Source organism: Oncorhynchus tshawytscha, linkage group LG13 (genome assembly GCF_018296145.1).
Source record: "Oncorhynchus tshawytscha isolate Ot180627B linkage group LG13, Otsh_v2.0, whole genome shotgun sequence".
In the NCBI taxonomy this organism is placed as follows: Eukaryota; Metazoa; Chordata; class Actinopteri; order Salmoniformes; family Salmonidae; genus Oncorhynchus; species Oncorhynchus tshawytscha.
The window spans coordinates 65,514,691-65,531,685 of NC_056441.1; the positions used below are offsets into that span (position 1 = coordinate 65,514,691).

A 16,995-nucleotide genomic window follows, 5' to 3' on the forward strand; every position below is an offset into this window, starting at 1 on the left:
GACGAACAGTTCTTGTGTTGACGTTGCTTCCAGAGGCAGTTTGGAACTCAGTAGTGAGTGTTGCAACCGAGGAGACAATGTTTTACACGCTACGAGCTTCAGCACTCGGCGCTCCCATTCTATGAGCTTGTGTGGCCTACCACTTCACGGCCTAGCCGCTGTTACTCCTAGATGTTTCTACCTCACAATAACGGCACTTACAGTTGACCAGGGCAGCTCTAGCAGCGCAGAAATTTGATGAACTGACTAGTTGGATAGGTGACATCCTATGACGGTGCCATATTGAAAGTCTGAGTTCTTCAGTAATGTAATTCTACTGCCAATGTTTGTCTATGGAGATTGCATGGATGTGTGCTCGATTTTATACACCTGTCAGCAACGTGTGGCTGAAATAGCCAAATCCACTCATTTGAAGGGGTGTCCACATACTTTTGTATATATAGTATATGTATGTGCTTTAGCCAACCCCCTTGTCATGCCATACATGTTTGACATGACGTCAAACATGACTTAGCAGATCAGTTTGGGTTTTAGCTAACAGGCTACATGTGTTGCTGTTGCCCATCCCTGACTCAACATATGAGGATGATTGGACAAAGAACATGGAGACAGGCCTCCAATGCATAAGATAAAACCCAGACCCGAGTCAGCAGTATCAAAGACCAACAACCTAGCTCCAGTCTCTCAATGGTGCCCATCATAATATTATGCCAGTGATGCCATCACCACCACATGCCTATCTCTAGTTGGTAGACAGACAGAACCTACCTGTACTCTGAAGGACAATAGTATTATCGGATTCTGTATTAAAATGCTTTCTGTGATTTCATTATTCTCAGAGGGGATGCTATTCTGTGTTTGGCTTTTATGCTTTCTTACGAATGCTCCTCTAGACAAAAATGTAATTAAAAGGTGAGTTATTCATCTGATGTCAGGGGAATACAAAAAACCAACAACTATTATTTAACCTGACTCACTCCACACGAGAGAGCGAGAAAAGCACAGAGTGTGTGAGAGAGATAAGATAGAGAAACAGAATGATAGATAGAAATTGCATTACAGACAGACAGACAGAGACAGACAGACAGGCAGGCAGAGAGAGAGAAATACCCTAACCCTCAGCAGATTTCTTAGCACCTAAGCTCCCGGCTCCTGCCTGGTCTGATGCGTGAGGCTGTGAGCCACATCTGCTGTCTAAACTCAGTCCAGACTGCAGAGTCACATCCCTCTCAACCATCCTCCCTCTGCCTCGCCTCATCAATCTATCTGGCTAAATGATGCAGGGGAACAACGCAAGAAATAATCAAAGCAATCTTGCCCTGCAGACCGTACAGTCAAACTATATTATAAATGGTCCCCAATTTGACACCTAGTTACTGATGATCAGGTTTTGACAAGTGGAAAAGAAAGTGTCACAATAAACACATTTTAAGCCATAGTAGAACTCAAATGATGAGATGAGTAGTTAGAACACACAGATATTGATGCGTATGGCATAGACTTGCTGTTAGTATCTGGTAAGAGGTGAAGTGAAAGGTGGCCATCAGATGAAGGCATCAGCGCTACAAGCCTGATGAAGTTGAAAAGTTGAATGCTTCACTGACCCTCCAGAAACCTTCCCACAATTCCCTCAGCCCAACCAGAGGTGCCAAAAGTACAACTTTACTCTTATCACGTCCTGTCTGTCTCCAACTCTATTTTTACCTCCCTCTTTTTATCCTTCTCTCCCTTCCAGCAGAGTTATCTTAACAGTTATCATCATCTCGAATAGGACTCAGAAATGAAGATGACCTGAAATTATTGTGGAGGGGAATTTGGTGTAATAGGATAGCCTGGTCATTTCTAATGCGTCTGTGCATGAACACAGTGCTGCGTCTGTGCATGAACACAGTGCTGCGTCTGTGCATGAACACAGTGCTGCGTCTGTGCATGAACACAGTGCTGCGTCTGAACACAGTGCTGCGTCTGAACACAGTGCTGCGTCTGAACACAGTGCTGCGTCTGAACACAGTGCTGCGTCTGTGCATGAACACAGTGCTGCGTCTGTGCATGAACACAGTGCTGCGTCTGTGCATGAACACAGTGCTGCGTCTGTGCATGAACACAGTGCTGCGTCTGTGCATGAACACAGTGCTGCGTCTGTGCATGAACACAGTGCTGCGTCTGTGCATGAACACAGTGCTGCGTCTGTGCATGAACACAGTGCTGCGTCTGTGCATGAACACAGTGCTGCGTCTGTGCATGAACACAGTGCTGCGTCTGTGCATGAACACAGTGCTGCGTCTGTGCATGAACACAGTGCTGCGTCTGTGCATGAACACAGTGCTGCGTCTGTGCATGAACACAGTGCTGCGTCTGTGCATGAACACAGTGCTGCGTCTGTGCATGAACACAGTGCTGCGTCTGTGCATGAACACAGTGCTGCGTCTGTGCATGAACACAGTGCTGCGTCTGTGCATGAACACAGTGCTGCGTCTGTGCATGAACACAGTGCTGCGTCTGTGCATGAACACAGTGCTGCGTCTGTGCATGAACACAGTGCTGCGTCTGTGCATGAACACAGTGCTGCGTCTGTGCATGAACACAGTGCTGCAGCTGTCGGCACTGGTAACGTCTCAAATGGCACTATTCTCTAAACAGTGCACTACATTTGACCAGGGCCCATTGGGAATAGGGTGCCATTTGGGATGCAGGCAGTGTGAAGGGAGGGAGTTGTGAGAAGAAGAATGTGCTGTCATTTTGGCACCCCATCGCCTGTCTGTCAGTGGAGAATTTGGCCCCCAGGCCCCCAGTAGGAGAGACTGAAGTGAGATTCAGTTGACAGTTCACTGCATCATACTCTTTTAAACAGACGTCCAATAGTTGTCTCTTCTTTGCTCTGCAAAATGTTCAAAGTCAAAGAAATGATCATTTAGTTATTATGCGTCAACCACTAGTTTAAAAACAACTGGCAAAATAGCAAAATTATTCATGGTTTATTCAACTTGAGAAATGTGTTGGAACATATTTGTAATAATATATTTCAAAAGTTGTTGGGTCCATCTGTTGAGGGATTGAGGGTGTGTTGGTTGGCAAACGTGATTGTGTGTTGACTGAGAATTAGTGTATGTTTACAGTATATGTGTTGACTTGACACAAGTGGGTGTCTGCACATGAGTGTGTGCAGACCTTGCTGCGTGAGTCCACGTTGAGCAGGCACACCCCACAGGCCAGCTCCTTGGCGTTCTTGATGCCGTGTCTCAGGATACAGGAGGAGAAGTCCAGCGAGCTCTCATCAGGCTGTACAGAAAAACACACAGATGCACACACATTTTAAATACTTTATTTGAATCCACAAAACAAATTACATTCAAGAAGGATTCAAAACATTTCAAAGGTCTTTGTATGCATGGACACTTAAGGACAGCTGAATAACAGAGCCAATTTTTTTTGCTTTAGGCAGGCCTGCAATCTGGAGGCCACGTACGGTAGGCCTATGTTTGTGATTGAGACACACACACACACAGGTTGGTGTCAGATTGATCACAGGACTCCGCTGTGGGGCACACTATGTTGCTATGCCTCACATCAAGAACCATTTGTTACTTCACAAAACACTGCATGAAATGAGGGATCTAAGGTTGAAATTTGAGGAAATGTACCATATGTGCAAGAATTTTAGTCGGGTGCCAACCAATTTACATTTAAAAAACAAGTTATTTAAGCAATAAGGCCCGAGGGGGTGTGGTATATGGCCAATATGTCATAGCTAAGGGCTGTTCTTAGGCACGGCACAATGCATCAGGGTGCAACGTGTTCAGGGCGCGAATGACCCGGTTTATACCTGGATACAGACCTCAGCCACCAATTGTGCAAGTTTCCACCCCCATGCTTCACAGTAGGTATGGTGTTCTTTGGATGCAACTCAACATTCTTTGTCCTCCAAACACAACGAGTTGAGTTTTTACCAAAAAGTTGGTAAGTTGGTTTTGGTTTCATCTGACCATATGACATTCTCCCAATCTTCTTCTGGATCATCCAAATGCTCTCTATCAAACTTCAGATGGGCCTGGACATGTACTGGCTTAAGCAGGGGGACACGTCTGGCACTGCAGGATTTGAGTCCCTGGCGGCGTAGTGTGTTACTGATGGTAGGCTTTGTTACTTTGGTCCCAGCTCTCTGCAGGTCATTCACTAGGTCCCCCCGTGTGGTTCTGGTATTTTTGCTCACCATTCTTGTGATCATTTTAAACCCCACGGGGTGAGATCTTGCGTGGAGCCCCAGATCGAGGGAGATTATCAGTGGTCTTGTATGTCTTCCATTTCCTAATAATTGCTCCCACAGTTGATTTCTTCAAACCAAGCTGCTTACCTATTGCAGATTCAGTCTTCCCAGCCTGGTGCAGGTCTACAATTTTGTTTCTGGTGTCCTTTGACAGCTCTTTGGTCTTGGCCATAGTGGAGTTTGGAGTGTGACTGTTTGAGGTTGTGTCTTTTATACTGATAACAAGTTCAAACAGGTGCCATTAATACAGGTAACGAGTGGAGGACAGAGGAGCCTCTTAAAGAAGAAGTTACAGGTCTGTGAGAGCCAGAAGTCTTGCTTGTTTGTAGGTGACCAAATAGTTATTTTCCACCATAATTTGCAAATAAATTCATAAAAAATCCTACAATGTGATTCTCTGGATTTTTTCTCTCATTTTGTCTGTCATAGTTGAAGTGTACCTATGATGAAAATTACAGGCCTCTCATCTTTTTAAGTGGGAGAACTTGTACAATTGGTGGCTGACTAAATACTTTTTTGCCCCACTGTATGTGGTAGTAGAGTGGTGGCCTGAGTGCACACACTTCATGTGTTGTGAAATCTGTTGTGAATGTATTATGTTTTTAAAATTGCATAACTGCCTTCATTTTTCTGGACCCCAGGAAGAGGAACTGCTGCCTTGGCAGAACACTGCTCTAAGGAATACACATTTCTCTTTTCATTTATTCATTAACCAGCTTAATAAACTGAAGTAGAAATGTGTCTTTAATCTGGGAAATGAAATAAAATACAGTCCATTAGTCTGTTGGCAGCAAAGCTGTGTGAACAGGTGAGTGTGCCCAGACAGCTCCTCTCTCTCTGAGGGCAGAGCCTGCAGAATCAGAAAGCAGCTGTGGGTCTACGGTCTGAGATAACTCAGATTACTACTCACTCACTCCGTCTCCCTCTACCTCCCCCTGTCCCTCTCTGCTTCACTAATTCTCTCTTTCTGTACTGACATTATCTCGAGTAAGGAGATGGCCGGTCTGTTTTATCTGCTGGCATTTGAGAAGCAATGTTCTTTGTGAGGCTGACTGAGGCAGTGAACTGTCAACAGAATCTCACTGCCTCTGTTCTCCACACATCACTACAGCCTACAACAGACTGCTCTACACTCCCCATCCACACAGCTACACACACTAACAGGTACCACCATAGGGCTTGGTTTAGTACACTGTCACACAATCAAGGTTTCATTGACAATCCTACTTTGCATGAGTCAATGATAATCCACTCAACATTTCATCAGGAACATTTTCTAGACAAAGCAGTTAGTTACAATTACTCAGGTCTATGTGTAGCCTAACCCACTGCATTGGAGGAAGGGAGGTCTGTGTGTGTGTGTGTGTGTGGACTGTGTTTCTTACCGCCAGGTTGGCCAGGGACATGAAGCCCATGAGGTTGTTCCAGACGCGGCTGATGTCCTTCAGCAGCTGCTGCAGCTTCTCAGAACACACGGCTGTGGCCTTGATACCCAGCTCCACACGCTTGGTCACGCGGTACACCTCCACCACACCTGCCACATAAACACACTTCGACGTTAACACACAACCTTAACACACCTGCTCCCTGTTCTTTCCCACAGCCAGCTCCAACATCAGCCAAGGTTAGACAGTGAGAAATACAACAGGGACAATAAAAAAACATTTCCAGGAAAACAGCTAACAGGTCTACAGTCCCCTATGTTGAAACATGCTCTGAAGTTGAATCATTAGACGTTTGGCAGTGCCACGAGAAATACCTGGAGAATAACAGCAGCAAACATTAAAATAGCCCTCTGAAGCTGGATCAACCTGACATAATGCTGGCTGTAACACTATGCTCTCTCTAAGGGTTAACGTGGAACGGTGATTGACAGAGTTGTTGTTCTCCGTTGAAAGGGGGACAGCTCAGAGTTTTATAATGGTGTGTTTTTGGAAGAAGACTCACAGCAGTGGTGGTACACTGTGTTCTGTTCTCAGCCCCTCACAATGGTATGTGTGCCTGTACAAATCTCACAGCTCATTAAAAAGAGACACCGCTGTCTGTCTGTGCGTACCAAATGACACCCTATTCCCTACAAAGTGCACTACCTTTGACCAGAGCCCTATGGGGCCCAGTCTAAATGAATAAGGTGCCATTTGGGACGCAGCCACAGTTAGGCCGAGCACAGATAAGCCATCACTAGTATCCAGTGTGTCAGGCCAGCGAAGATAAGCTATCCCTAGTACCCACAGTGTGTCAGGCCAGTGAAGATAAGCCATCCCTAGTATCCACAGTGTGTCAGGCCAGCGAAGATAAGCCATCCCTAGTACCCACAGTGTGTCAGGCCAGTGAAGATAAGCCATCCCTAGTACCCACAGTGTGTCAGGCCAGTGAAGATAAGCCATCCCTAGTACCCACAGTGTGTCAGGCCAGTGAAGATAAGCCATCACTAGTATCCACAGTGTGTCAGGCCAGCGAAGATAAGCCATCACTAGTATCCACAGTGTGTCAGGCCAGTGAAGATAAGCCATCACTAGTATCCACAGTGTGTCAGGCCAGTGAAGATAAGCCATCACTAGTATCCACAGTGTGTCAGGCCAGCGAAGATAAGCCATCACTAGTATCCACAGTGTGTCAGGCCAGTGAAGATAAGCCATCACTAGTATCCACAGTGTGTCAGGCCAGTGAAGATAAGCCATCACTAGTATCCACAGTGTGTCAGGCCAGTGAAGATAAGCCATCACTAGTATCCAGTCTGTCAGGCCAGCGAAGATAAGCCCCCACTAGTATCCACATTCTTTCAGGCCAGCGAAGATAAGCCATCACTAGTATCCAGTCTGTCAGGCCAGCGAAGATAAGCCCCCACAAGGATCCACTGTCTGTCAGGCCAGCGAAGATAAGCCCCCACAAGGATCCACAGTCAACTCTGTAGTGCTGGACAAATCTGTCAGAGGGGATCAGGCAGAGTTTGGGGTTCTAGCTGAAGACTGTTGGGCCTTTTTAAAGCTCAGGACCTCCCTGTCGGCGGGTGTCGGTGTGTGTGTCAGTGATGTATGTGTATCAGTGTTGTGAGTTTGTCAGTGTGGTGTGTGTGTGTGTTAGTGTGGTGTGTGTCAGTGTGGTGTGTGTGTGTGTCTCACCCAGCAGGTACTCCATGCCCTGAGCAGACTGGATGACCTCAGTGCAAACAGTAGAGCTGCTGATGCTGTTCAGGGTGTTGTTGGCTTTAGTGATGACCTGGGGACAGAGACAGACAGCAGAATGGGTTAGGGTTACACACACAAACACATGTGCGGATATAGCAAAAAAGGAGAGGGGGAACAGTCCTGTACAATATCTTACCTGTAGAGCACTCACCAGACACCTCTGCCACTCATATGCATAGCGCTCACTCTCCTGAAACATGCAATAGTTGTTAGAATAAGTTCAGATATGAGAAGACATTTATACATTTCTATAAAAAAATACAAAAAAACAAACTTAAGGCCAAAGCCTCTGTGGTTTGCTACTGAAATCAATGTCTACTGAATATGTAAACCCTCCACAGAGCATCTGGATAATTGGCAAATGTAGTTAACATGTCTGGGATGGTGTGACTGTGTGTGGGTCTCACCTCCACCTCCCCAGTCAGGTCCTTGTACTTGTCTCTGATGACGGGCAGGGCAGGCTTCTTCTCACTCAGGGTGCTGGAGCGGTCTCTGAAGGGCTGCTCCGGGGCTGGGGAGGGGGGTGAGCGCCCAATCTCCTTCTCCCCCAAACTGTGGCTACGCTTGTGGGAGCCTGAGGCAAGGACAAGAGTAACGAGTGTCTTGATACGTACATATATAGTATATACAGGCAATGTCTGGCATACATACAGTACATACAAATGTCCTTTTAAAATGGTCACTTATACCAACCCAGAGATGTTGGCTAATTCCAGATATGCACCTGTTTGTTTACTATGGCATAATTGGGACTTTTTACCCGAGCTCATATTCTGTTGTGGCTAATTACTTCCAGACAAGGACACAGACGACAAACACTTCATTTACAACAAATGATAATTATGTACAAAACAGCGCCATGGCACCCAACGCAAGTATGAATAATTAATGAGGGCTCACACACACACACAGAAAAAATGGACAGATACATACACACAAACACAAAAATAGACAGGCACACGAAAAAAGACAAACACACAGTCACATGCTGAGCCCAAACTATTCAACACGGGCTGTCTGTCTGTCTGAGTCTGTGTGTGTGTGTGTGTGTGTGAGAACCAGGTAATCATCTTCCCCACAATATGACAGCACTAATACATTCCCCCACTACCACACACACCGATCAGATAACCATTCAATGAGGACAGGGGAATAACTGAAAATTAATTACATTTAACACTGGGAGAGAAATCAATGAGGCAAATTAGCTTTTATCACTTTGGAGGTAGAAAAAGCTAATGAACTATGCATGAAACATAACACTGGAAAACGACAGTAAAAAATGAACACCCAAGGAGTGAATACAGTTAATTTCGTATAGGCACGGATTTCTGGGCTTTGTTGTTAATTCATCTCATCTGCCTGTGTACCAAGGATGTGCACAACACTGCCATCTATTGTCTGACAGTGGAACTGCACTGAGCTGCAGGAGGGGCCACAGATGCTCCAATAAGAGATGATGAAAGTCCTGACATCAGGGCCAGCTGATCTGATTCACACCACTACATCAGAACTAGAAGGCATGTTGTAACTGGATGTGATTTACATTTTGAAACCAGCATTTACTGACTGAGGATCAGAAAATTAATGTACATCTACTTATCAGTTGACTTCCAAAAATAAATCATTGAGAGAGAGAGTACAGGTCAGATGACTCACCTTGTACAGAGAGGTCAAAGGTGGCGAGTTCGCTCTTGATCATCTCTTCACTGGACTTGACCTTGGTCTGAGAGCTGGCCTTCAGAAAGTCTGACTTCCCAAACTTGGCCTTGTCCCCATGAAAGGCCCCGAACTCATCTAAGGCCTCGTTCAGGTTCACCTCAGAGCCCGGCTCGGCCGCGGGGGAGTCTGACTTCTCCGACACAGTGCTGGCAAAGTCCCCAAAGTCATCATCTTCATCCCCACCCAAACATACCGGCTCACAAGATCCAAAGTCAGCAAAGGCCTCAAACTTGCTGTCGGTCGACACACTATCGTCTGTTGAGAAGGTGGTGATCTTCGTCTGGCAGGTGTGTGTGATGGGGATGTTTTCTGTGCTGCCGAACGGCGTCTCCTTCCTGTGGACTACGTCTGAGGAAGGGAAAGAGGAGGAAACACCAACACCGTCCAGGACCAGATGCTTCTTGGCCTGACCCTGAGCAGACAGGCATTCCTCTCTTTCTGACCAATCATAGCTGGCCAGCCTGCTGACTGCTGACGTTCCGAAGGGGTCAAACTTCATGTCGTCTCCTTCTGTAATTACAACACAAAATACACACTGGTGGCTCTAAGTGGGAAAAGCATAGAGTGCTGAAATGATAGCAACTAGTCAGCCATGATAGAGTGACAAGGCATCTGGCGAAGCTTTGACATGTTATACGAAACATACTTACTGTGGAAGCCATATTCTGTTTCTGATGCGGAATTTGTGTTGACTTACAACAAGCAGCTTTACTTTGGTCAGAGTAACACCCCATCTCCCCTACATTGTGACAGTGAGATCATATGCACTGCATTTAATCTAGTGCTGCACTATAGTGTGTGTAAGGGTTCACTTATTAGGATGTGATCACCAGCTTAAAGGAGGGATAAAAAGCTGTAATTGATTGTGTTCTAAAAATGTCTATTTCCAATTGGTGACATAGATGACAGAAAATAGGGGTACAACATACGTCGCTCACATACAGATACAGACTCACTTGATCTGTACAGTCGTAGGCAAAAGTTGAGAATGGCACAAATATTAATTTTCAAAGTTTGCTGCTTCAGTGTCTTTAGATATTTTTTGTCAGATGTTACTATGGAATACTGAAGTATAATTACAAGCATTTCATAAGTGTCAAAGGCTTTTATTGACAATTACATTAAGTTGATGCAAAGAGTCAATATTTGCAGTGTTGACCCTTTTTCAAGACCTCTGCAATCCGCCCTGGCATGCTGTCAATTAACTTCTGGGCCACATCCTGACTGATGGCAGCCCATTCTTGCATAATCAATGCTTGGAGTTTGTCAGAATTTGTGGGGTTTTGTTTGACCACCCGCCTCTTGAGGATTGACCACAAATTCTCAATGGGATTAAGGTCTGGGGAGTATCCTGGCCATGGACCCAAAATATCGATGTTTTGTTCCCCGAGCCACTTAGTTATTACTTTTGCCTTATGGCAAGGTGCTCCATCATGCTGGAAAAGGCATTGTTCGTCACCAAACTGTTCCTGGATGGTTGGGAGAAGTTGCTCTCTGAGGATGTGCTGGTACCATTCTTTATTCATGGCTGTGTTCTTAGGCAAAATTGTGAGTGAGCCCACTCCCTCGGCTGAGAAGCAACCCCACACATGAATGGTCTCAGGATGCTTTATTGTTGGCATAACACAGGACTGATGGTAGCGCTCACCTTGTCTTCTCCGGACAAGCTTTTTTCCAGATGCCCCAAACAATTGGAAGGGGGATTCATCAGAGAAAATGACTTTACCCCAGTCCTCAGCAGTCCAATCCCTGTACCTTTTACAGAATATCAGTCTGTCCCTGATGTTTTTCCTGGAGAGAAGTGGCTTCTTTGCTGCCCTTCTTGACACCAGGCCATCCTCCAAAAGTCTTTGCCTCACTGTGCCTGCAGATGCACTCACACCTGCCTGCTGCCATTCCTGAGCAAGCTCTGTACTGGTGGTGCCCCGATCCTGCAGCTGAATCAACTTTAGGAGACGGTCCTGGCGCGTTTTTCCTTCCAGGTAACCATGGTTGACAGAGGAAAAACAATGATTCCAAGCACCGCCCTCCTTTTGAAGCTTCCAGTCTGTTATTCGAACTCAATCAGCATGACAGAATGATCTCCAGCCTTGTCCTCGTCAACACTCACACCTGTGTTAACAAGAGAATCACTGACATGATGTCAGCTGGTCCTTTTGTGGCAGGGCTGAAATACAGTGGAAATGTTTTTTGGGGATTCAGTTCATTTGCATGGCAAAGAGGGACTTTGCAAATAATTGCAATTCACCTGATCACTCTTCAAAACATTCTGGAGTATATGCAAATTGCCATCATACAAACTGAGGCAGCAGACTGAAAATTAATATTTGTGTCATTCTTAAAACTTTTGGCCACGACTGTAATTGTGACAGTGGAATATTTGTTTTGATAATACCAATAGGTTTAGGCTAAAGTGATACTTCGGTATTTTGGCAACGAGGCCCTTTATCTACTTCCCCAGAATCAGATGAACTTGTGGATACCATTTTTATGTTTCTGTGTCCAGTATGAAGGATGTTAGAGGTAGTATGGTGAGCCAATGCTAACTAGCGTTAGCACAATGACTGGAAGTCCATGGGTATCTGCTAGCATGCAGATAGACCTCCAGTCATTGCGCTATGGGTAACGCTAGTTAGCAATTGCACTAGCTAACAACTTCCTTCAAACCGTATGCCGAGACATAAAAATGGTATCCACAAGTTCATCTGACTCTGGGGAAGTAGATAAAGGGCATCATTGCCAAACTCCCAAAGTATCCCTTTAATTGCTACTGAAAAGGAGAACATAGCATTGACCTCTATTCATTTGATGTGTCACATGTAAATTAACCAAGGGTTGAGTTAGCTGTCCTCTGATACAAATGAACTAGATGTCCTGAGAGGGTTGGCTGCTGGGGCTGAGGTAGATTGGAGATCAGACAGTTCTGAGGCAGGTAAGACAGGACATGAGGCCCTGCTGTAGAAAACCTCTCCGTGGTTTTCTCTAGGTGTGTGACAATACTGTAGCACAAACTATTAGGAGCAGACAGTTCTGCTAACATGACGATACAAAATGACATCCATTTCATGAGATTGCCATGGCAACGTCAGTCGTGGAGTGGAGCAGTTCTGTCTGTATTGATTATCTACCCCACAAACTGTGTTGTACAAGTAGAACACCGTTCAATTCGGAACATATCAGGCAGGAATCATATAATTACCGGCAACACAAACAAGCACACATTCTTACAAGTGCCCACAGTCACACACTCAGAGATACACACTCCTAAGATACAGTATAACCTGCAGGCACGTGTGGACCCCCGTCAGCGTAGCCTAATGCGTGACACAACCCTTGCACACAAAAAAAGCAATTTGTGAAATTGACAAGGAACTAGTGTAGTAGTAAGCCGAATGTAGCTAGATCATAATCTGCCCTCAGGATAGGGAAGGGAGAAAATAAGACGGTACGCAGTTCAGCAATACCAATAGTAATATTTATTACGACAACATGGGTAAAGAGAGAAAGATCAAAATACTCTGAGGTCTATTGTTACAAGAGGTTGTAAAAGGATATTTGAATCATTTAGAATACTACGGCATGCAGTCAGAAAAGAAACAAACGGTAAAAGAAAGAAAAGCCCAAGAAGAATATAGATGCAGAATGAGAAGGCACAGTCACAGACTAAAATGAGTAAATCTCGGTAGAAGACGACACATAGTAGTTGTACTAATAGGGTGGAAAGCAACAGGTTGATTGACAGAAAGATAATTGAATACAGAACACTTGAAAAGCCAAGGTGATTTAAAGGACAGGTTCAAGGCAGGAGAGTGATTAACCCTTTGAGGACCTGAATGCTTCTCTACTGTTCTCGCCATGATAGTAACTCAAATGTCAACAGCAGACTTTTGAGATAAAATAAATAAGGGTTGTGTCATTTTTAAATCACAACTATGTGTGTCTTACTACAATTACATAACGTCAACATCATATACATAGGATATATTTCAATGGTCTAATACATTCCATTGCTGAGAATTTGGAGGAAAGGTACGGACCTCCAAATCCATTATTTAGCACATGTAAACTTGTCAAATGATCCAGCTACATTTCTCTCCATGTGTTTTTTGCATGATTCTTTATAAAAACCATTCTGCTCAAGCTCTCAAAGGGTTAAATAAAACAAGTGGACTATCCTACCACAAGACCTTAGAGAGGGTATTCATCTTGTCCAATCACATGTAACAAAATAGATTTAAAGAGACAGTATCATTTTTCTCTCGCTACCTGTTAGTTCTAGGCTCCTGTGTACAAGCTCTTAATAGTAGCCATTCAATAACTAACAAGATGGGGTTTCTCAAGACAACAATCTGAACCAACCTAAAATATTTTCCATAACTTGCCTATCCTCATATATACATTTCATCTTCAAATAGTTTACACAACACATTGTTTAAAATAATATCAGGAAGTCTATCTAGTTTGAAAATAAATACGAATTTTCCTGTAATAAAAATACACTATTAAATCTGTATACGTTGTCTTTTTTTCTTTCCTTAATAAAAACAACTAGTAATACTGTTATGCATAAAAATGTCATCCTATAATATGTTCTTGTCAATTTCACAAATTGAACAGGCAGGCAAAAAAAGCAAGGCAGGGAGGGTATCACAAACTTCAGTGTGTTCTCAGAGAGCCTGTTCATGGACCCACACATAACAAAACATACCTGAATATCAAAGACAAATGAAGAGGCTTCCTTTTGAGCTGCTCTGACCCAAAGGAGCACCGGTTGGGAAAAATAGATACTGTCTCTTTAAGATTGGTTACATTTTCTCCAGGATAGAACACAGTGCAAGCATGGTGAGGCTTTCACACTCCAAGGCCTGCTACTGTACGCTTTCTCAGCGATGAGATTTGATTGGTGCTGTCCAAGAACAACAATACTGATTGGATGAACATGGATCAGAATAAAAGGAAAAGCAATTAACAGGTTCTGGGGAATGTTTTCAATGCTCCACTACACTATCTTCGTCATATTAATGGCAACCATTTTGCTGCAGCTCTGGGATCAGTTGCTATTGCTTGTCTTACTCTCTCCTTCGAGAGTAGCCTAACCATTTCAGTTAAACTGAAAGTTGATTTATTCTGATGTGCAATAAAACTGAAACAAATAAATTGGCATCATTACATCGATCAATTCCGATTTAGAATAACTCAAATGGTCAATTCCTAGATGGAATTTGATTGAGATGCCCCTTGCCCAAACTGCTAAAACAAATTAACTGATATGTTGGCTAGTGTTGAAATATTATAGTTTATATAATAAGGACATCTCACTGCAAACTGGGTGCTAAAAGGAGTGTGCTGCTCAAACACAGAGGCTGTAAGGAGAGACCTTGTACTTGAAGGAATATATGAGACATGACATGGAAGATGAGATGCTTGGTAAATTATTTATGATCATGGGAAGGGAGAGGAGAGGGTGCTGATATGGACAATGCCTGGACATTAAGGCTAATTAGATTCCATGAGAGTGTTTCCATTTAGAGGTTCAGGGCAGGGCAGACCCTGAGAGCAGTGCCTTTGTGCCTCTGTCTGCTATGCCGACCTTTGACCTCTTTGTAGTGATGTGGGTTGTGTGAGACCACTTAGGTTAAGGGACTTGGAACAAAAGCACTATGGGAGATTGATACCCAACACTGGGAGTGCCAAGGAATACTATATGGGTACTCACACACTGTAGAGAATTTTTTTTTTTTTTAAATAAATAATCACTCGTACACATACAAAACACAATCAACCAATCACACTCACATACCAACACACAATGAGCAATCAAAACAATTTACTCAATGCAATATTAAACTGTAGAGGTTGAGGTGATTTCTGCCATTCATAAATACGTTCTGCCTTTTCCTAAATACTTTCTTTTCACATAATAAGTATGTCCACTATCAGGGAACATCTTTAAACATTTTTCTTGTACGCCTCTTATTATCATCATGCTTGATTTGATAACTGAGCATTAAGCGTCAACATAATATAATCAATCTGAGGAAGAATTTGGCTTGCTGTGATTAAAATGAAAGCCTATTGCAGCACACAGGAACTGGCCATTCTGAAAGTGATGAGAATAAATAACATCCCCTGGTACCATTACATGGCCCTGTGTTCATCTGCATTCAGCTATTTTAGTCTCATCCCTCAACACGTCAACACACACACAATCACGACTGGGGAGACAACAGGTGCATTGAGGTGATGAGCAATGTGGGCTATGACAGCACAGACAGGGAATGAAGGGCAGTGGTAGCATAGAGCAGACTGACTACATCACATCAACCTGACTGTCTCTCATCAACTCTATATGAATGGAGCTAAGAGGAGGCAGAGAGGCCTGTGCTTTGTGTCTATGCTACAAACGCTAAACAAATTAACAAGAAATAAATTCATCTAAAGTACCTTCATATGTTTAATAAATAATAAATAAATATTAAGTGAATAAATACGCTGAAATGAATACCAGGTAATGATGGGTTTGGGAATGAATGACTGGTGGATGTGATGAGATGATATGATAATAGTGTGTGGCGTTTGACTGTCTCATCATGATTCAGCAGTGATGTGGATGAGCTAGCTCACTGCTTTGCCCTCTAGTCTAACTCCTGGTTTAGTGCGAGCTAAGGGGCACTGAAGGGGGTGGAGACAGAGGGGCCACCGCCAGGCCTACGATTGGTTCTTTATGTATGACTGGGCGGAGTCTCACCAGAGGAGGCGCACTAGTTCCTCACCTGTGGCGGGGGGTTGGTGGGACGAGAGGCCCGGCAGATCCAGAGAGCTGTCTGACATCACGTGCTTCAGGTCTCCACCCATGTCTGACAGCTTCATGTCCAGCTGCACTGACAGAGCATCCTCAGAGTCCTCCTTGCCCACGCTGCTGCCCCCGATGGATGGGAGGTCTAGAGACTTGACTGAAGCAGAGTCCTCCTTGCCTCCTTGTTTGAAGGCTGCCACCTTATCCACCAGGCTCTTCTCCGAGGCCCCCAGCGCTGTGCAGAACTTGGACGACTGGAAGTCGGTGAAGTCATCTGCTTCGCTCCTGAGGGAAGAGAACGAGCCGCCGGCGCTGTGCTTGTTGTCGTCATATGCCAGGCCTCCTTCATGAGACAGCTGCTTGAACACGTCATACTTGTCAGAGCCCTGCTGGGGGTGCTGTGGAGCGGTGGTGGTCTCTCCTCTCCCCCGTGCCCTCCCCTCTCCAGACCTCAACCCCTCACCCTTGGCCTCTCCCCCAGAGCTGCCGAAAGCCATGAAGTCTGCAAAGTCATCATGACACGCTGCCACACCCCCTCCCACATCAGGGCCAATAGGAGCAGCCTCCGAAGAGGAGGTGGGGCCAAAAAGGGAAAAGTCACCAAAGTCCTCGGCCCCACCCCCGGGGGGCTTGGCCCTGCCTGGTGGGAGCACTAGGGAGGGGGGCACAGAGGGGAAGGGGCTGGGCTTGATCTCAGCAGGGGTGGGGGCCATAGAGGAGAAGAGATCCAGGTCAGCCATATTGAGAGGGTTTTTAGGCTGAGAGAGAGAGACTGCTGGTTGTTGTTGTTGATGTAGCTGGTGTTGTAGTTGCGGTAGAGACTGAGAGTTCGGGAAAGCAGGAGGGAATGCTGGCTGAAACATTTTGGCCTGGTCTGAAGGTTCTAGTGGAGAGATGCTGTCGGCGGTTTTAAAGTCTGTGAAGCCATCATCCACACTGACAGACTTGAAATCGGCAAATCCTTCCCCTGCGAAACAAACAGAACAATTGAAAGGCATTGCAAAAGCATTTAACACAGCAGCCAG

General features: G+C 44.8%; 1 protein-coding gene across 11 annotated transcripts in view; it reads right to left on the reverse strand.

Moving 5' to 3' along the window:
- Nucleotides 1-16,995, reverse strand: part of LOC112265518 (synergin gamma) — a 51,457-nt gene that overhangs the window by 4,070 nt on the left and 30,392 nt on the right. For 8 of the 11 annotated variants that reach the window (XM_042296190.1, XM_042296198.1, XM_042296197.1 and 5 more), the window contains 8 exons: nt 15,948-16,937; nt 9,112-9,684; nt 7,860-8,026; nt 7,589-7,642; nt 7,387-7,483; nt 5,650-5,798; nt 3,169-3,279; nt 2,840-2,878 (listed from right to left, as the gene is read on the reverse strand). In XM_042296190.1, coding sequence (XP_042152124.1) covers nt 2,840-2,878; nt 3,169-3,279; nt 5,650-5,798; nt 7,387-7,483; nt 7,589-7,642; nt 7,860-8,026; nt 9,112-9,684; nt 15,948-16,937 — 2,180 coding nt within the window. The remainder of the gene's footprint in view (nt 1-2,839; nt 2,879-3,168; nt 3,280-5,649; nt 5,799-7,386; nt 7,484-7,588; nt 7,643-7,859; nt 8,027-9,111; nt 9,685-15,947; nt 16,938-16,995) is intronic. The other 3 variants (XM_042296199.1, XM_042296194.1, XM_042296193.1) reach the window with 1 other exon arrangement.